The 21039-nt window shown below is 44.0% G+C and overlaps 1 protein-coding gene across 8 annotated transcripts in view; it reads left to right on the top strand.

The window, feature by feature from the left end:
• Positions 1-21039, top strand: part of HERC2 (HECT and RLD domain containing E3 ubiquitin protein ligase 2) — a 232709-nt gene that overhangs the window by 153992 nt on the left and 57678 nt on the right. For all 8 annotated transcript variants that reach the window (XM_077482785.1, XM_077482784.1, XM_077482781.1 and 5 more), the window contains 6 exons: positions 6136-6217; positions 8211-8382; positions 14433-14577; positions 14988-15213; positions 15561-15735; positions 20623-20803. In XM_077482785.1, coding sequence (XP_077338911.1) covers positions 6136-6217; positions 8211-8382; positions 14433-14577; positions 14988-15213; positions 15561-15735; positions 20623-20803 — 981 coding nt within the window. The remainder of the gene's footprint in view (positions 1-6135; positions 6218-8210; positions 8383-14432; positions 14578-14987; positions 15214-15560; positions 15736-20622; positions 20804-21039) is intronic.

Here is a 21039-nt window from a genome sequence, read left to right as displayed (position 1 = left end):
GGTGTGCATAAATAGTGGACGTAAGCTTATAAGAGTCGTTGCCAGTAACCAGGCCCGCCAAGGGGGTACATTCCAGAATCGGAGGCGAATTCCCAAATTGAGCCTGTAGGGCGTGGCGGACCTGAAGGTAACGGAAAAACACCTGATTCGGGAGGCCAAACTCATCTTTAAGTGCCTGGAAGGTCTTAATACCCTGAGGTGTGTAGAAGTGAGAGACATAGATAACCCCTTTACATATCCACAGTTTATAATCCGGGATTCCCAACAGCTCCGGGATATCGAGGTTATCCCAGAGAGGCGTATGTGCATGCAGGGGGGGTGCCCCGGACCTAGACCGCGCCACACCCCACAATCGGCAGTGGTGCGCAATCATGACACGCTGGCAGTTCGTAACAGGGCTAGCTCTATGTTTACAAAAAAGTATTTGAAAGGGGTGCGCAATGATATCCGCCACCGAGGTACACACCAGGAGGGAGTATCTCAGCTTGTCATGCATGTTCAGGTAATAAAAATGAGAGAGTTGGGAGGCCAGGTAGTACGTCTCTAGGTCGGGAAGCGCAGCGCCGCCAAGACGGACCGGACATTTGAGGGTCTGCCAGGCCAGCTTGTGCCTGGAAGAGCCCCAGACAAAGGAGTTAAGGATCGATTCCATATCACGGAATAATCGCGACGGTATACGGATTGGGGCATGCCAAAAGACGTACAGGAGTTTGGGGAGGAGAATCATTTTGAAAAGACCCAAGCGGCCCATGACCCCGAGAGGGAGCCTGGACCAAACCTGGGTCTTCCGTTTCAGCAGATGGAAAAGGGGCTCGAGGTTAAAATTAATGTAGTCTGTGAGGGAACGAGAGCAGTGAATGCCGAGGTACTTAATGCGGTCCGTGCGCTCGAGAGGCAAGGAGGCTTGCGTACACGTGGGGGCGGCGGGGTCGATAGGGAGAATTTGTGATTTTGACCAATTAATGCGAAGACCCGAAAAAACCCCAAAACGACCAACCACCTCCAAAACCGCCGCCAAGGAGGGGCCGGCATCCTCCAGATATAGCAACATGTCATCCGCATAGAGGCTAAGTACCTCCGATAGTTGACCCTTGCGGAGACCGTGGATATCCGGGTGTGCTCTGATGGCCAGAGCCAAGGGCTCCACCGCCAGCGCGTACAGCATGGGTGAGATGGGGCATCCCTGCTGGGTGCCCCTCTTCAAAGGGAAGGGACTAGAGATCTGACCATTGACGAGAACTCGGGCAGTGGGGGCCTGATAGAGAAGCTGTATCCAGCGCACAAATTTAGGGCCAAAGCCATAGCTGTGTAGGCACTCCCACAGGTACCCCCACTCCACCGAATCAAACGCCTTTGCGGCATCCAGACTAACAACCACCCTAGTACCCACGTTGTCATGGGAAGCCTGTAAATTCATAAACAGTCTGCGTAAGTTGAAGGCCGTGTTTTTGCGGGGCATAAAGCCGGTCTGATCAGTGTGTATGAGATGGAGTATCACCTTATTAAGCCTGAGGGCGAGGATTTTGGCCAAAATCTTCACGTCCAGCTGCAGGAGCGAGATGGGGCGGTAGGAGTCAGGGTAGAGAGGGTCCTTGCCAGGCTTAGGGATGAGGACAAGCAGCGCCTCACTCATGGAACGGGGGAGTACACCGGTTTCAAAAACATGAGCGTATAGCCGGCAGAGCTTAGGGAGTAGGGTCTCCTGAAATTGATTATAAAACTCCCTGGGGAGGCCGTCTGACCCCGGGGCCTTAGAAGGTGGCAAACATGCTATAGCCTCCGCTATGCAGTCCTCGGTAATGGGAGCCTCCAAAAGCTCCACCTGCGATTCGGAGAGGACAGGGAAATCCACCGTCTGCAGTAGGGCACGCAAGTCATCCAAGGAGCCAGAGGCCTCAGAAGTGTACAGGTCGGCAAAAAAGCGCCGAAACTCCTGGGCTACCTCCTGTGGATCCGACAGCGTGATTCCCGCCGCAGACACGAGCTGGACCACAACCGGGGGGCCATGGTCCAGGCGAGCCAAATAAGCCAGTAGACCCCCTGCCCTCTCCCCATATTCATAGACTTTTTGTTTGGTAAAGAAAATCTTTCTCCCCGCTCTATCCAGGTGTAGTTGGTCAGTAAGCCTAGACTGTAGTCTTAACTTAGAGGAGTTGGAGGGGGTGGGATGCGCCAAAAATGCGCCTTCCAGCTCCACCAGCAGCTCCTCAGCTTGCTGGATAGCGAGCCCCGAGGATTTCTTGAACTGGTTAATGCGTGTGGACATAAACATACGGGCATGCAATTTAAAAGCCTCCCAAACCAGCCCGAATGGTGCAGAGTCCGCATTTGTCTGAAAATAATGAACCCATTCCCTCTGGACAGCCTCCAAATCAGGGAGAGCCGTCAGCCAGAACGGGTTCAATCTCCACAAACGGGAAGCCGGTGTGGAGGGCAGGCGAAGCCGAGCCCAACACGGCGAATGATCAGACAAGACCCGAGTCCCAATCTCCGCCTCCAAAAGACACGGAAGCAGGGTAGGGGAACACAGAATCAGGTCTATCCTGGACATTGCATCATGCGCTGGCGTGAAACAGGAATACTCCCTGCGGGAGGGGTGTTTATACCTCCAAACGTCCGTCAGAGCAAATTCGGCTAAAAAGTTGCCGAACCTGGTCCGAACCGGGGGAGAGGAGGGGGCTTGGGAGCGGGTGAGTCTATCCAAGGCAGGGGACACCGCAGAGTTAAAATCCCCCAACCATAGCGACGGCAACGTTGGGTGCCGCAACATAAAATTAACACCGTGCTGGAGGACCTCAAACTGGAAGGGTGGGGGAATGTAAAAAGCTAAGAGCAAAAATTCAAGACCCCCTGCCGTGATGTGCAGGAATAAATAGCGACCCCGCCTGTCAGAGCATAAATCATGAAGGCAAAACTGAACGGACTTGGCTACAAGTACAGCTACCCCGCTGGAATTACTAGTAAAGGGGGCATGGTACATCCACCCCACCCAAGGTTTTTTAAGGGATAGCTGTAACTGACCCGTGATATGTGTCTCGGTAAGTACCATGATATCAGCCCTCATCTGTTTAAGATGGGAGAGCACCGCAACCCTCTTTGATTTTTCCCGCAGGCCACGCACGTTCCACGTGACTACCTTAAGGGAAGCCATAACAACTGGAAGGTGCAATTCAGGAATAAGGAGACATATGTTGGCCATAAAGACCCAGCAACCCCCATCGGGGAGCCCCCGCAAGGGAAAGCGGCTAAGGCTGACGCGCCACCACCACCCTGTGCAGGGGCTGCCCGTCTAGTAAATACCAGGGTCAGGGACAACCCCCGCAGCGGTGAAGGCACAGGGGCAAACAAAAGGACAATTAGCAGACATGGATTAGAGAATACAAACATAAAAAGGGCATGGTGCATAAACATTGAACAAAAACTATAACTGGTAGAGTAGAGCAGAACAGCACCTACACTGGACCGGCAAGGCAGGCAAAACACACAGTAGTCCAGTAGCCACATGGAAACTGAGGCCGGCCAGGGAAACACACTTTGGAGTGACAGGAGGGACCGCGCCCAGCCATCCCGGACCGCAGGAGGAAAATCCAGATCCGCAGAGCGAGAATGGCCAGACACACTCCCAAATGGGGGAAGGGGCGAACAAAAGTCAACTGTGCTGTGCAGCTGGGTAGGGGGACACGGCATGGGAAAGTCTCAGTCAATACCAGTGCCCATTTTCCCGGCTGCCAAAATGTCTAAGGAACGGTGGGACCCATGTTTAGCAAAACAAAAAGGGAGAACATGCGGCTGAAGCAGGGGCATGCAAATATTGATCAGGGGCACACGAGAAAGGCAACCAGGGATCAAGGAGAGGGAGGGGGGCCAGCAAAACGGGGGAAGGTGGCAAAAGTGCAAAGTTACTCACTGCATGGGATGAAGCCGGCCATCATAAGGAGACATTACAGACAGGGCCCAGACACACGGAGGCCATCAGTCAAGCAGGGGCATCATCAGGGCGTTGTTCCAGCCAGGAAAGGGCAGCCGAGGGATCCTCAAAAAAGTGAGCTTTGCCGTCCCGCACTACACGGAGCCGTGCAGGGAACATCATAGCGTATACCAGATGGCGGGTGCGGAGCTGGCGCTTGACTTCCGTGAATTGAGCCCTCTTCTTCTGGATCTCTGCAGAGAAGTCTGGGAACACCGCTATACGCTTATCTTCATATGGGATGTTACCTTTCTCCCTGGTGAGGCGGAGAACCGCGTCCCGGTCGCGGTAATTGAGCATCTTCGCGATGAAAGTGCGTGGTGGAGCACCAGGAGGCGGGGGTCTAGAGGCCAGGCGGTGGGCACGCTCGACCGCAAAGGTAAGTGAGAAGGCCTCCCGACCAAAATTGGCGATCAGTAGACGCTCTAGGAATGCTGGGGGATCATTGCCTTCTGCCTTCTCAGGCAGCCCCACAAAACGAAGGTTGGAGCGTCTCATCCTGTTCTCGAGCTCGTCCTGCTTAGCTAGGACAGTGGATAGCTGATGCTGCAGTCTTTCGGTGGATATTTGGAGGGGGGGGATGTCATCCTCCACCTGGCCCAGCCTGCGCTCCGTCTCCCCGACCCTCTCGCGCAGCTTGTGCATGTCCTGGCGAATGAGGGAGATGTCAACCTTCACCTCCTCGATCCTGGAGGTGAGAGAGGTGCGGCAGAGGGTCACAGCCTCGAGGATGCGTGCCGTGTCGCCCGACGGAGGATTGTCAGCAGCCGGGCCCGGAGCGACGCCATCTTCCTCCACGAGGTCCGGGGCATCAGCACGGAACCTTCCCAGCTTCGCTAGGGCTCCCTGGGACTTTTTTGGCGGCGACATTCGGGCTCACGGTGCTCCCGGTGGAGGTAGCGCCGTTCTCCGGGTAAAGGATCCAAAGGGGTCCGCAAGGATAGAAGAACGGATAAAGGGCAGCCGGAGCTCACAGAAAGAGCGTCCTACTCCATGCCGCTGCAGGCCACGCCCCCCCTCTGTGTGGCTTTTACTCCAGGTTTCCAAAATCAAACTGGCTGTACACAGAGTAATCACTTAAAATAACTAGAGATCCAGATCTTTAAGACCTGCTTTGTTGTTTTGCATCATTCAAATGACCATTCAGATAGACGCAATACTCATTTTTGTTGCCAGTGGTTTAGACAATAATGGCTGTGTTGAGTTATTTTGGGAAGACAGCAAATTTACACTGTTATTCACACTGTACACTCACTACTTTACATTGTAGGAAAGTGTCATTTCTTCAGTGTTGTCACATTAAAAGATAGAATAAAATGTTTAAAAAAAAAAATGTGAGGGGTGTACTCACTTTTGCAAGAAACGGTATATAGTGTGTATGTATATATTATTATTATTTTTTATATATATAATCGCATAACTTCTGCTTTCATCTGCATAATGGGTTTGATGAGGTGAGGGTAGAGACTCCAGAGGGGTGTGTCAGCAGGAGGCGAAACAGCAGCAAATTGATTTTTCCCAGCATTTAGCAGGGGAGTGTGCCAGCACAAGGCTACCCATTGGAGAACAGACAGGCTATACTCCCAGCACAGCTAGAAAACTGACCACACTGGGATGGATGCACTTCCATGCCCTACTGTGGTCAGTTTGAATTGGGAAAGCAGGGGAACTGGCAGGATCACAAGGCATTTTACACAAAGGAAGCAAGAGAAAAGGACAGAACACATTTTAACAGATACAACATGGTACAGCAGATGCATTATCAGGAATATGAAATGATAGTGTAATAAACACTTTTAAAGCTCCTAGATGCATAGCTTTGGCTTGGGTTCTGAAACTGGAAAAAAGCTAATAGACTAAACCAGCTCTTTAAAAGGGGTTTCCCTAGCATATTGCAGTGTGGTCCTTTTACAGTTTTTTTTTTTTTAAAAGGGCATTGAATAATATATATATATTTTTTAAGATGTACAATATGTTTACAGTTCTTTTATATAAAGATTTTTGCCTATGTTAATCTTTGCTGATGTCCACACCAATGCACATTTAAAATTTAAATATGCTGAATTTAACTACCTGAGGTCAACATGTTGAAGCTTTTGGTGCGTTTTTAGAAGTGGAAATCCTCTTTGGGAAGATTTTTTTTGTCTAACTGTTGCTTGCCTTTTCAGGTGAAAGTACTGCTTGGCCATAGGGTCATACAGGTGGCATGTGGGAGCAGAGATGCTCAGACGCTGGCCTTGACAGATGAAGGTATGTTCCTATTTATCATTTATGCAGAAAAGACTTGGATCCTTTAAAGTATACACCGATAGTAACTCCATCGGCATACAAGAAAATATTTCAAAGCTGGTTTCCCAGAATGGCAGTGTAGTAATGTAATCTTTCACAAAATAAAATGTAAAGCTTTAGTAAGATAATAGTTTGGTTCTATAAAATGTTATGACTTTTTGGTCACATACTTCCCATATTTGTTTTTATTAAGAGTAACTGTACACAGCAGTTCTATATCCTAATTAAACATAATCAAAATATTAATCAAACTATATAGAAACCCGGTTCCAAAGCTGGTCTAAGTGGTTGTAAACCTATGTACACCACTTGTACCTACAGGTAAGCCTATAATAAGGCTTGCCTGTAGGTACTGTGGTGCTTCATGTACACAGGATGTTGTTTAACCTCTCCTGAATGATTTAACTTGACAGCTAGAAACCGACATCTAAAAACATCCATTTAGGCGCGTTTTGCTTCTAGCGTTTAACATTTTTTTATTTTTATTTTTTATTAAAATTAAATGTTTACAGGCTGTTACAGACATTTGGCGTTTCAAATGCCTCTGAACATCAGTCCTAAACAAATTTTTTTTTTTGTGTTCCATAAACTGCTTCTAAACTCAACTTCCTAGAAACGACTATAAACGGCCCTGTGTACATGTACTGATAAGATAACATAGAGGAGAGTTCAGGGGCAGCTGAAAAAAATGCCCAACTGCTCCTAAACGTCCGTTTTACCAACAGCAGTGTACATGAGGCCTAAATATCTCCTAAACCTGCACGGGTTTAGGAGATATTTACCTTATACGCTTGCACCGGGATCAGCGCATGCATACTGAAGAAACGGCCCGCTCGTGCCATTTCTTCAGCAGCTGTGCTGTGACCGGTGGCTCCCACGCGAATGCTTGCGGTAGTGACATTGAGGCTTTGGCGCTCGGAAATAACTCATGGGAGACATGTCGCTGGTCACTGCGTTGTGCAGGGACTGCTGAAACAGCTTTGATCTAAGGTAAGTATTTTATAACGAGTATGTGAAGCATACTAGCTCATTATGACTTTGTCGTAGAGGGTTTGTTTTGTTTATTTCAGCTCTACATCCACTTATAGGACCAGAAGGATTTGTCCCCTTGATGACCCGGCCGTTTTGTGCAATAAGGCACTGCGTTACTTTAACTGGCAATTGCGCGCTCGTGCGGCGCTGTACCCTAATAAAATACCCCCCCCCCCAAATGGCGCTTTCTTTTGATGGTATTTGATCACCTTTCTGTGTTTTTTTTTTTTTTTTTTTTTTTTTTTTGGGTATAAACAAAAAAAAAAACAATTTTTTGAACAAGAACCAATATTTATTACTTTCTGATATAAAACATACCAAATAAAAAAAAAATCGAATTTCTTCATCAGCTTAGGCCAATATGTATTTTGCTATATATTGATAAAAAAAAACAAGCATATACTGGTTTGCGCAAAAGTTATAGCGTGTACAAAATGGGTAAAGATTTATGGCATTTTTATTTATTTTATTTATTTATTTTACTAGTAATGGCAGTGATCAGCTTTTTAGCTGGACTGGGACATTGCAGCGGACAGATCGGACACTTTATTACATTGATCAGTGATAAAAAGTATGCACTGATCACTGTATAAATGACACTGGCAGGGAATCGGTGACTATCAAGAGGTTAACGATGTTCCCTGTGTGAGTTTACTAACTGTATGGGGGACGGTCTGACTGGGACAACAGAGATCCATCTTCCTGCTTAGCTGGAAGATCAGATCCTTTGTCATCCCCTGTCAGCCACCCCGGCTAGTGCACAAAACGACATACACCTACGGCGATTCGCTCAGCCGAGCCACCTTGCTGCAGTATAGCTGCGGCGGGTGGTCGGCAAGTGGTTAACTTTATTATGTATTCTGTGTCAGTGTTTTGCATCCAGTTTCTTACTGATTTCCTTTTAACTTGTTTCTTTTTCCAGGACTGGTGTTCTCTTGGGGTGATGGAGACTTTGGAAAGCTAGGCCGTGGAGGCAGTGAGGGATGCAATGTTCCCCAGAATATAGAAAGACTGAATGGACAGGGAGTGTGTCAGATTGAGTGTGGAGCTCAGTTTTCCCTCGCACTGACCAAATCTGGAGTAGTTTGGACATGGTAATGTTAGTCAATGCTTTGAATGCTATATACCCTGTGTGTTTAAAACTGAGAATGAGGTTTTTTTACTAATCGCTGAGTTTATTCTGCTTCTCGAAGGATCTGCTAACTGTAAATAGTTGCGGATTCAGGAGGAGAAACTTTTGTTCTTTGGTCATGTGAGTGCATGTGCAAAATCAAAGTGACCAAACCTATAAAAGACACACATCATAGAAAAAGTAAATAAAGATAAATGAAAATAAAAATCTATTTTCATGGAGGACTCCAAAACACGTGTCTCATTGAAGCTGTAACAACAGATCACAAAGAGACACATGTGATGTATGGTGTCTACCAACTGTCAGCACAATACAAAAGGAAATTGACATGAATATACTATATGGGGACTTGTTTAAACTGCCCTGATAAATATCAGTGGCAGACCTAAATAAAGTAAGGGTTTTTTTTTTTTTTTTTTTTGATCTCAAGACAAATTTTATTAAACAAATATAACCAATCCATTATAGGCTCCAGAGCAATACAATTTGTTTTACATTCACAATCCTTAGCTCTACGTAGAATACCGAGAGTAGAAAACCAGCATAGGCAGTAATAATCTGTACATGATAGAAACAGTAAGCATCACCACGTGGCATGTGCAGAGATCCAAAAGGAGATTGTTTTATATATATATATATATATATATATATATATATAAAACAATCGGTCTAGAACAAGATCCATCGGGAACGCCCAACCAGGTTTTCCACAGCTTGCCCCTATGATGGTAAATATTTTTTTCTAGCCTCAAAGTGTTACCCATTTGGTCTATCCACTCCCTCACCGTAGGGGGTTCTGTAGATTTCCAGTGTTGCAGAATACGCTTTCGGGGCCTGAGAAAGGGCCCTAGCTATTGCCTACTTAGGGGTCTCCTCTATCATAACATCATCTATGATATCTAACAGACCTTGTTTGGGATCCTCTCTAATCCAAACCTGGAAAACCAGGTTATTGATCCCTATAACCTCCTTCCAGTAAACATGTAATTTTGGGCAATATATAGACAATAGATGTATTACATCACTGTGGTCCCTCATACAACAGGTACATGATGGGTCGTCACACACTCCCATTCTAGCCAACTTGGCGGGGGGTGTAATGACCCCGTAGGAGTATGTACAACTGTGACAGAGGCTGGGCAACATTTATAGAACAGTGTGAAAGCGCTATTAATGCCTCCTATTGCTACTCCTCAAAGGACCCAACATCCTGCTCCCATTGGGATATCACCTTATGGGTAGAATCCGGAAGGAACACATTAAGTAACATAGCATAGCTGCATGATATAAAGCTCTTGTAAGAGGATATCCCTGTAGTTAAAAATAGAGGCAGGGCTTTGTACCCATGCCTCAACATCTTTTTGAGCCTTAATCGCATGCTGGAGTTGGAAATAATAAAACTGCATGGACATGGGGAACTGTAATTCTGACTGGAGGGCAGAAAAGGAACACCGCTCTGCATTTAGAAATATTTGATATAACAGTTAACCCCATACTGTTGCCATTTTTGACTATATTGCAATTTCTCTATCTCTTTGTTTCGGTTGTTGTGCCATATAGGACTAAACCTAGTAAACCCTGTGACGTGCTGCAGTGTTCTGAATTTATTCCAGATTTTCGGCATTAAATTATATGTGGGGTAGAAAAAAAAAAAAAAAAAAAAAAAGCAACGCTAGTAAGTGATTATATATATATATATATATATATATATATATATATATATATATATATATATATATATATATATATAATAGGTGAATAAACCACAGATTCAATATAAACTCAATTAAGGATTATACACAATAAAGTCCATCAACCGTAAGTGAATGTGCATATCTTGAATATTCAAACTGGTTGGAACGGCTCCCAAACACCGCTACAGACTTGAAAATCCACCACACAAAATGTGTGCTTACTAGAGGGCAAGCTGATTGTGCTTGCGGCTATCAACCCGACCAGGGCCTTTATACAAGGGATGTTGAAATACCGGCACACAGTGGATTCTTTGTATGTATTAGGCAGGACACCCACCAATCAAAGCCAAGGCGATGCTGTTATCCAGTTGTCATGTACAAGGCAAATTTAGCCACAAAAGGAAAGCTCACCATAGTGCAATTCAAAACACACAGGTTTTATTTAACCACTTAAGGACCAGGCCTCTTTTTCAGACTCGGTGTTTACATGTTTAAAACAGTTTTTTTACTAGAAAATTACTTAGAACCCCCAACAATTTTATATTGTATTTTTTTTTCTAACACCATAGAGAATAAAATGGCGGTCATTGCAATATTTTTTTTCACACCGTACTTACGCAGCGGTCTTACAAGCGCACTTTTTTTTTTGGAAAAAAAAATCACTTTTTTGAATAAAAAAATAAGACCAATTTTTTTCTATATTCTGAAAGATAATGTTACGTCAAGTAAATTGATACCCAACATGTCACGCTTCAAAATTGCGCCCGCTCGTGGAATGGCGTCAAAGTTTTAGCCTCAAAAATCTCCATAAGCGACATTTAAAAAATTCTACAGGTTGCGTTTTTTGCGTTAGAGGAGGTCTAGGGCTAGAATTATTGCTCTCGCTCTACCGATCGTGGCAATACCTCACATGTGTGGTTTGACCGCCGTTTTCATATGCGAGCTCTACTCACGTATGCGCTCGCTTCTGCGCAGAAGCTCATTGTGACGGGGTGTTTTTAAAAACCTACTTTTTTTTTTAAAATTAATTTTAATTGATTTTATTTTTACAGTTAAAAAAAAAAGGATCACTTTTATTCCTATTACAAGGAATGTAAATATCCCTTGTAATAGAAAAAAGCATGGCAGGTCCTCTTAAATATGAAATCTGGGGTCAAAAAGTCCTCAGATCTCATATTTGGATTTGGGGAAAAAAAAATAATTTGAAAAAAATATACCTTTTTAAGAGGTAAGGGTGGAAGTGATGTTTTGACATTGCTTCTGCCCTCCTATGGTATAGAGACGAGTGGGGGCCATCTTGGCCCCACTCGTCTCTATACCCTGCTAGGAAAAGAACCCGATCGCCTCCGCCGCTACCGACGGCTCCGGTAAGCGGCGGGAGGTGGGGTGGCACCGCTCCCGCCGCCGATAACGGTGATCTTACCGCAAGCCCGCCGCGGAGACCACCGTTATCATACAGACGACCGGCTCCTGAAGAGATGGATATCTTGGTTGTGGCAGCAGCTGCTGCCGTTACCGAGATATCCCTCTTCAAAAATAGGACGTACATTGGCGTGCGCTGGTTGTTGCACTTACATAAAAAGCCGGCTGACTAGTGAACGCCCAATCTCTCTCTCCCAGGATGGCAACGCAATGACGCAGCATGCCACTCCTCTCGCGTTTTTTTTTTTTTTTTTTTTTTATGGATAATTTTCACCTAGTGTATGTATGTATGTATGTATGTATGTGTGTGTGTGTGTGTGTGTGTGTGTGTGTGTGTGTGTGTGTGTGTGTATATATATATATATATATATATATATATATATATATATATATATATATACACATATAATTACACAAATACACATTATATGTGGGGTACAGTTTGTTTGATTTACCGAACTGTAATGCTTCCAACCCTTCAGTGAGTCATAAGAGGGCCAATGAGAGCTGCGGTGCTGAAGGTGTGTGTTTGTGTAAATCCAGGAAGTGAACAGGCAGCAGCTTCAACTGCCCACAGTTAAAATGGTTGCAGCCAGACTCAGAGGTGGGAGATTTCTGCAGCGTATATATAAAATAATATGCAAAGTGGTTGGAGGGAAGCTTCAGAATAGAAAAGTTTTCATTACAAATTATGTGAGCAGACTGCAGTTCCTCTTTAAGACCCCTTTCACACTGAGGTGTTTCTCAGGTGCTACAGTGCTAAAAAAAAGCCTCAGCTGCAAACCCAGTGTGAAAGCCTGAGTGCTTTCACACTGGGGCGCTGCGCTGGCCAAGCGTCACAAAAAGTCCTGCCAGCAGCTTCTTTGCAGCGGTGGAGGAGCAGTGAATACACCACTCCTCCACCACTCCTGCCCATTGAAAACAATGGGGCAGCGCCATGATTTAACCCCTTTTCGGCCACTAGCGGGGGGTAAAAACAGCCCTGCTAATGGCCGAATAGCGCCACTTTACCGCTGATGCCCGTGGAGGCTCCGCGTGAAAGGGGGTCTTACTGTATGAAATGAGTCGTCAGATGTGCAAATAAAACAGCCTTTTAAATTTAATAGATGGGCAAAAGGGGGGGAAAAACTAAATAATCTGTTTGAATAGTATAACCCAAATCTTGCAGCTCTACATCATGACTTAAATACGACCGTCACAACTGATAGAGATGAAACCATCAAGAGTGGATCCAGCTTGTGCATTTACTTCACTCTGATGGCCTAAAATCTAATATTAACAAAATGCATTCACAATGATATTGAATGAACAGTGGTCATCTGTGGTTCAAAATATAGTCCTCTGAAATCCAAAATACTGATTGTTTGTCGCCATACAGAGGACTGAATTTTGGGCCACTCTTTTTGTGAGTGCATTTTTATTACTAATGGATTTTAATCTATTAAATAATGTAACCTTAATGCACTACATTTGTATGCTTTTTTTGGTTTTATCACAACACCAGCTTAACTATGTTTAATTTTGCAAATATTTGTTGCCTAGTACATATAGTAAACTGAATGAGTAAGCATCCGTATTTGCGAGTGAGGACGACTTTACCCCAGACTAGTAAATTACTAGTTTAATATTTGTTAATCTTTTGCATGTTAGGGTGGCTTTACACAAACCAATTGTTTTCTGTTTTAACATTGGATGTAGAGCCAATCAAGCTGTTCAGACTGTTCCATAGAAAGTGCTTCCTGATGAGGAAATAACTTCTTGTCCCCAAGAATGGGGGAAGAGAGACATGAGCCACTACCCAACATTGGCCAGGTCACATCTGGTGGTCGTTACCCATATTCTTGGCAAAAAAACTTTAAAAGCATATATCGACACATTTACCTCTTCCCTCCTGGTGTCCCTTTAATTTAGGCCAGGGGGGCAGGAAGGATCAGCCGATCACTTGGCAACTGTTATTGGCTGTCACCGTGGTCACTTGATCAGGACTTGCTGGCTATTGATCATTAGCAGAGATCAAGAGTTGTCTTCGACAGCTTGGTCATTGTGCTAGCAGTGCATAGTGAGCGTGCTCTGAGCACAGAAAGCTCTGCCACCCTTGGAAGAATATGTGCGGGCATTAAAGCCCAGCTTTTTTGCCAGTGCACATATGCTTTACATGGGCAGCAAAAGCTTAGTCTTGTGCCTGTCTGTGAAATATTTCAAATCTCCTGGTAATTACATAGTTGCATAGTAGGTGAGGCTTAAAAAAAAAAGACACAAGTCCATTATCAAGTCCAACCTATGTGTAAGATTATATGTTAGTATTACATCCCTGTATGTTGCGGTCGTTCATATGCTTATCTAATAGTTTTTTGAAACTATCAATGATCCTTGCTGAGAAAGGAATTCCACATCCTTGCTGCTCTTACTGTAAAGAACCTTCTATGTAATTTAAGGTTAAACCGCTTTTCTTACAAATTTAATGAGTGGCCACAAGTCTTCTTAAACTCCCTTCTGCAAAAAAGTTTTATCCCTATTGTGGGGTCACCAGTACGGTATTTGTGTATTGAAATCATATCCCCTCTCAAGTGTCTCTTCTCCAGAGAGAATAAGTTCAGTGTCCGTAACCTTTCCTCATAATTAATTAATATCTTCCAGACCCTTTATTGGCTTAGTTGCCCTTCTCTGTACTCTCCATTTCCAGTACATCCTTCCTGAGGACTGGCGCCCAGAACTGGACAATTAGTTTTGCATTGTCTGTGTTTTAGGTGGGTTATAAATGGGTTACACGTAATTCTCCTCCCACCAATAACTTGTATGTTGGCTGAATGTGTGTTTGACTGCTGCTGTTATTTTGTGATAGTGGTGTAATCATATATTGGAGAGTACATATTCTAAAGTTGTGCTGACATTTTAGGGGGAAAGGTGACTACTTCAGGTTAGGTCATGGCACCGATGTCCACGTAAGAAAACCTCAAGTCGTGGAAGGGCTCAGAGGAAAGAAGATTGTTCATGTAGCGGTTGGAGCTCTGCACTGTCTGGCCGTGACTGACACAGGACAGGTAGGATGGAACGGCCTGTTTTTTTACTTTTATTGTTCAAATGTTTTAATTTAAAAGTTTACACTACAAAACAAAGATGAATGTTACACGGGAACACTCTGTTCTTTATCATGACTGTTGCAAATAAAGATTTAGAAGACTTGCACATATTTTACAGCTCATAAAGATAACATGGTTTGCCATGTATTTTTTAATTGTGAACTGTACATACTCATGGGAACCGATTTATAAAGATTATGGTAACATCTAAAAAAAAAATCATTTCCCCCCCCCCTCATCATAATTTTGGGGATTTCTATCTCTTTACTTCACTTGGACACACATTTCAGAACTGAACAGGCATTTCCTCTTAAATATGTATCTTGTAACAGCATTATTAAAGGATTTTTTTTGTATCCTTGTCTTTGCAGGTTTATGCATGGGGAGACAATGATCATGGGCAGCAGGGAAATGGAACTACTACTGTTAACAGGAAGCCTACCCTTGTCCATGGCTTGGAGGGGCAGAAAATAACACGTGTGGCTTGTGGGTCCTCTCACAGCGTAGCTTGGACAACCGTGGATGTGGCAACACCATCTGTCCATGAACCTGTTCTTTTCCAAACTGCCAGGGACCCGCTTGGAGCTTCCTATCTTGGTAACGAATTTTGGAGATATGTTTAGGGATTTTTGGTTCTAGAATGTGACATTTTAAATGGATAACCCATCCTGATTTTTCTGAGAACTGGGAAATGATACACGCAGTGCCTTTTTGCTTTGTTTAAATGCCTAATCAAGTGTAGTATTATGTCTCAATGGATAGACCTTTTACCTAGATTTGTCCAGCTATAAACGGTCAAGTAAATTTATAAAAAAAAAATTCAAGTATAGATCCTCTTCAAAACAAGAGTTTATAAACCTTGATTTGTTGGAAAAGGCTTGTTTTAATAGACTGTCATTTACTGCATTGTGATATCTAAGCTTCCCTGCTGTTCCTCTTTGTAGGTGTGCCTTCAGATCCAGAGTCTTCATCTTCCTCCAGCAATAAAATCAGCGGAGTGAATAACACTAAGCCGAACCGGCCATCCCTTGCAAAGATTCTGCTCTCTATTGATGGCAATCTAGCCAAGCAGCAAGCACTCTCTCACGTTCTGACTGCGTTGCAGATTATGTACGCTAGGTAGGAAATATTGCAGGTCAACCGTTCCCCCCCCCCCACTGAACAAGTCTTTGGAGAATGTGTATATAAATGAATTTGCATTTAAGTAAGTTTTTATTAGTGATCATATGTTCCCACACCCATTATTTTGCATGGTAATTGTTGCCATCTGTTCCTATACACCAAAGCAATTGTATCCTAAAGAAATCTGTTGTGGATGCCGTATCTGGGGTTTGAAGAGGAGGATGAGAATTGTAATCGCTTAAGCAATTAAATGTTTCTATTGGAGAGAATTAGATTAATACTTGTTTTAAGAGCAGAATATAGTTAAACACAACTTTTAAACTGTGACTATTATGTGTAGACATTTGAATGAGTTTTTAGATGTTGCTGTTCATTGTTTTAGATAAGTGTGTTTTTATTTAAACTAAATTAAAAGTGCAGTTTCTTTGGAGGGGAAAGAACACTTTACCTCCCTGTTAACTGTATATATTTCTTCTGTTTTGTATATTTTTAGGGTATTCCAACACAATTGCTCCCCCCTCCCCATATCAGTACTAGGGGCTGGGTTCTGGTTTTGCCATAATCTCATTGTCTGCCTCAGTATTGTTAAAAAAAAAAAAAAAAAAACTACATTGTACATTAAAATGAGTGCTGTTAAAATTAGGAGCAAGAGGGTGTGACTTTGAATGAAGCACGTGGTTGAAATTAAAGCGGTCCTCCACCCTGAAGTGGAAGTTCCGCTCAGCTGATCCCTCCGGTGCCACAATCGGCACCTTTCAGGGGGGAGGGGGGTGCAGTTACCTGGATAATCCAGGTATCTGCACCCACTTCCGGGACAAGACCCCGGCCCACCGCAGATGCCCCCCCTCCCCGGTTGTTTTCTGGGAAACGCACAGTTCTCAGGACACAGCAGGGACCAGCAGAGACACGCATGCGCAATAGGGAACCAGGCAGTGAAGCCGCAATGCTTCACTTCCCTGACAGAGGATGGCGGCGGGGGCAGCAGAGAGACGAACGATCGCTCGTCATCTGCCGCCGACGTCGCTGGACCCTGGGACAGGTAAGTGACTTTATTAAGTCAGCTGCAATATTTGTAGCTGCTGGCTTTTAATATTTTTTTTTAAAGCTGCAGAACCACTTTAATACCATGGTGGAGATTTTGATATTTAATATTCCATAAATGACAAAATTACACACATAATTTCGATATACATACAAATAGGAATACACATTAGTCGTGGTGTAAATTCCTAAAACAGTGGCAACTGGTAATATGGTTAAAAATGGGTAGCATGATAAAGTTAGAGTCCACCACATATCAACTTTAACTCTAACTTTATCATGCTACCCATTTTTAACCATATTACCAGTTGCAACTGTTTGAGGAACGACTAATGTATATTCCTGTTTGTGTGTAATTTAGTTATTTACGGAATATTAAATATCGAAATCTCCACCATGTGCTTCGTTCAAAGTCCTACCCTCTTACTCCTAATTTTAACAATATCATTGTCAGGAATGAGGGCACATGACCTTACCAAGCCATGGCCTCCTTTAAAGTCCCATTGTTTCCCCTCCCCCTTTTTCCCCAATTTTTGCTTTATTTAAATGAGTACAGTGGGAATTCCTGTACAGTAAACTTAAGGACATTGCCAGGGATTCCATTTTTTTTTTCTGCATTAAATTGGCTTTGATTTGACCGCAGACTCCAGTCATCTGTAGAGGCAGCCAGGCACTCACATGAGCAAAGAGGTATGGAGAATTCTGCACACTTTAGTGGTGCCATGAGTGCTTGGGATCCATAGGGTCTGTTCACACCACAATGCAGTGCGGGAAACGCTTGTTATGTGTGTGTTTCCCATGCGGTGTTCAAAATGCCCTGTGTGTGTCAATGAGACACAGGTCACCAGTGCAGGGCCCTTGCCTGCACCGGAGCACATGGTGTAGTGCATTTTTGAAAAAAGTAGTGCATGCACTACTTTTGCTGCTAGTTCAGCCTATTCAACCTAGTGGGCTGAAAATCGCACCGCATGGAGTGGCACAGGAATGTGGACTGCATTCTCGTTCAAGTGTGAACTGGCCTTTATGCATGTTCTAGATTTATAATAAATTCGATTTTTTTAATCCTGTAGTGCAGTCGCTGTTAGCTGAAATATATTTTTGCATAGCTGGTCAGTTTATTGTTAAAGAAGGATTCCACCTACAAAAAAATATTAAAAGCCAGCAGCTATAAATACTACAGCTGCTGACTTTTAATAAATGGACACTCACCTGTCCCGGGTTCCAGCGATGCAGAGGCCGATCGATCTCTCGGCTGCTGCCGCCACCATTCTAGGTGAGGGAATCGGGAAGTGAAGCGATTCGGCTTCACTTCCCGGTTCCCTACTGCGCATGCGCGAGTCGCGCAGCGCAATAGGAATTGTCTGCGCTGTCTCTGAGACCCGTGTGTGTCCCAGCAGACAGCGCGGCATGACAGGAAATGGCATAGACTCCCACGGGAGTCTATGCCCGGAAGTGGGTGTAAATACCCCTGAAAGGTGCCAATTGTGACACCGGAGGGGGGGAGGGTTCCGATCAGCGGAAGTTCCACTTTAGGGTGGAACCCCGCTTTAACCACTTGCTGAACGTGCCGAAGATGGCTACAGTGCAGGGGGGGAGGGTGGAGCTGGTGCATCGGGCCCACTCTGTTCTGTAGATCACAGATCGCGGTAAAGGGCCAATCACAGTGTCTCTTTATCATATGATCAGCTCTGTCACAGCTGATCACATGTAAGCAGATCTGCCAGTTATTGGCAGTCTTTTTCTCACGTGCTGTGTCTGTGTGAGAAAAGGAGAGCTGATGACCAGCAAGACTCTCAGTGCCCATCAGTACAGCCACATCAGCACGCATCAGTGAAGAAGAAAAATTACAAAATTTTATAACAAACTATGAAAAAATTATTTATTTTCAAAATTTGTGTTTTTTTTTTTTTTTGTTCGTTTAGCAAAAGAAAAGGAACAAACCAAAAGAAAGATCTTTATGTATAAAAAAACTAAACAAAAAAAAACTAAAATTTTATGTGGGACAGTGTTGCATGACCACACAATTGTCATTCAAAGTGCAGCATCACCGAGGGCCGGTTCCCACTGGTGAGATGTCCGATATCGCATGTTTCGCACTGCAGTGCAAATCGCATGTGATCTCTGCGATTTTATTTCAGCCATACAGATAGTATGGCTGAATTCGCATCACATTAGGACCAAACTCACACAGGACCCTTTTTTTGGCCTGCAGCAGAATCGTATCCCATGGGTGTTCACACCCATGGGATCTGATTTTACAGATCGCACTGCGGTATGCAAACTGTTTTGGGGGTGTCATTAACTTTTAATTGACAGTCCCAGCAGTTTGCATGGGGCAGTGTGAACTGCGGTCTGGAGACTTGCAGGGTTCCCGCAAAGCAGCAGTAAAATCAGAAAATTGGCCTGGGCAGGAAAGGGCGAAAGTGCCCGGTATTGAAGTAGTTAAAGCAGAACCTTTTTTCTTACTAAAAATTTAAAAATAAGCAACTCTGCAAAAGTAACAATTTAAAATCCGCTTTTGCTGCAAACAGAACCGTAGCCCAGAGGAAGTAATTATACGTATATTCGTAATAAAGCACAGAAAGATTTGCTTTTATGTTTTCACAGGACCAGGTGGTAACAATTAGACCTAATAATAAACCATTTAGAACTACAGCAGATACCTCTGACTGATCACTCTCCACAAAGATTTTTTTTTTTTTCATTTGGGTTGGATTTTTCAGTTTAAAAGAATGATTAGAATAATACTAGCAATGATATCTTTCTAAGTGCATGAATATTTAGTTGTGTAGTATGAGCATGCAGTGCTTTTAATGTAATGGGTTTAAAAATGATTTGGCTCTTTATTTTGCATGCATGTCCAACTGCCATCTAGTGTCTATCGCCCCCATTAATCACATAACTGCTCATTTAAATTGACTACAAAGTAACCTTTTGACAAGTTTGGTTACTTTTAAAACCCTTAGGCCGCGTACACACGGGCGGACTGTCCGCCCAACTAGGTTCGTCAAACAGTTTGAGCGGACAGTCCGCTCAAAATTAGCATGGACGGACTTGGCCACACACGACGAACGAACAGTCCGCTGAAACTTGCGCGATGACGTGAACGGCACGTACGACGGGACTAGAAATACGACGTCCTATACACTGCAATGCAACCTTCGCCGTGTAAATCCTTTCTGAGCATGCGCGGAACTTAGTTTGACGAACAAGCCTACACACGGGCGGACTGTCCGCTCAAACCAAGTTTCAGCGAACAGTTTTACGGAATTTCCGAAAAACTTTGTTCGTCAGACTGTCTGCTGAAACTGTCCGCTGAAGCCCACACACGAGCGGACTGTCCGCCGAAACACTGTTCAGCGGACAAAGTTGGGCGAACAGTCCCCGCGTGTGTACGCGGCCTTAGAGCCGGTTCACACTGAGGCAGCGCAACTTGCAGGGTGACTGCCTCAGACGACCTGCACACGACTTCGGCAGCAGCTTGCAAAATGACTTCTGTATAGAAGTCAATGCATGTCACCTGAAGTCGCCCCAAAATTAGTACAGGAACCTTTTTCTAAGTCGGAGCCATAATACAGAACAGGACGTGACTTGTCAGGTGGCTAAGTCGCCTGACAAGTCGCCCCTGTGTGAACCGGCTCTTTGTAAATACTATTCGCAATGTGAGTTTGGAAATGGAGATTTGATTCTTGGAAGCAAGTGGCATATCTGTATAGTGAGTGATGGCTTTATGTGGTCTCTTGGTCAAATAAATAGACTACTGTTCTGTTGTGCTGTTTTTTTTTTTTTTTTTTCTTTAATGTAATTTTAAGTGTATGCATATTTCATTTTTCTCAACTCCAGGGATGCTGTTGTTGGAGCTTTGATGCCAGCCAGTATGATTGCTCCAGTCGAGTGCCCATCCTTGTCCACAACACCTCCATCTGATTCGTCAGGCACATCTAGTCCTATTAATGGAGACGATGCAGGGCTAGATCTAGAGGACAGATTAAGTCCCAGCCCTTGGCAAGACAGAAGGGGAGAGGTAACGTTTTATGTTCTGTTTTTTTTTTTTTTTTTTTATTATTATAATTTTGGAGATTTACCTCTGAATTGGACAAAAAAAATCCTTTTATCTTGTACGTTGGAGTAATAAAGAAGATCCCTCTTTTATATTGCCTGCCTACAGGACTTGGAATAAGAAAATTATTGTGCCCAATTTATCACTTTTTTTTTTTTATTGACTCTGACTCTTTTTAAAAGACCATCTAAGCCCTTACT

Source organism: Lithobates pipiens, unplaced genomic scaffold, assembly GCF_037356315.1.
Source record: "Lithobates pipiens isolate NorthernLeopardFrog02 unplaced genomic scaffold, aLitPip1_a1.2 Scaffold_16, whole genome shotgun sequence".
Taxonomy (NCBI): Eukaryota; Metazoa; Chordata; class Amphibia; order Anura; family Ranidae; genus Lithobates; species Lithobates pipiens.
This window is presented reverse-complemented; position numbering and strand designations above follow the sequence as displayed.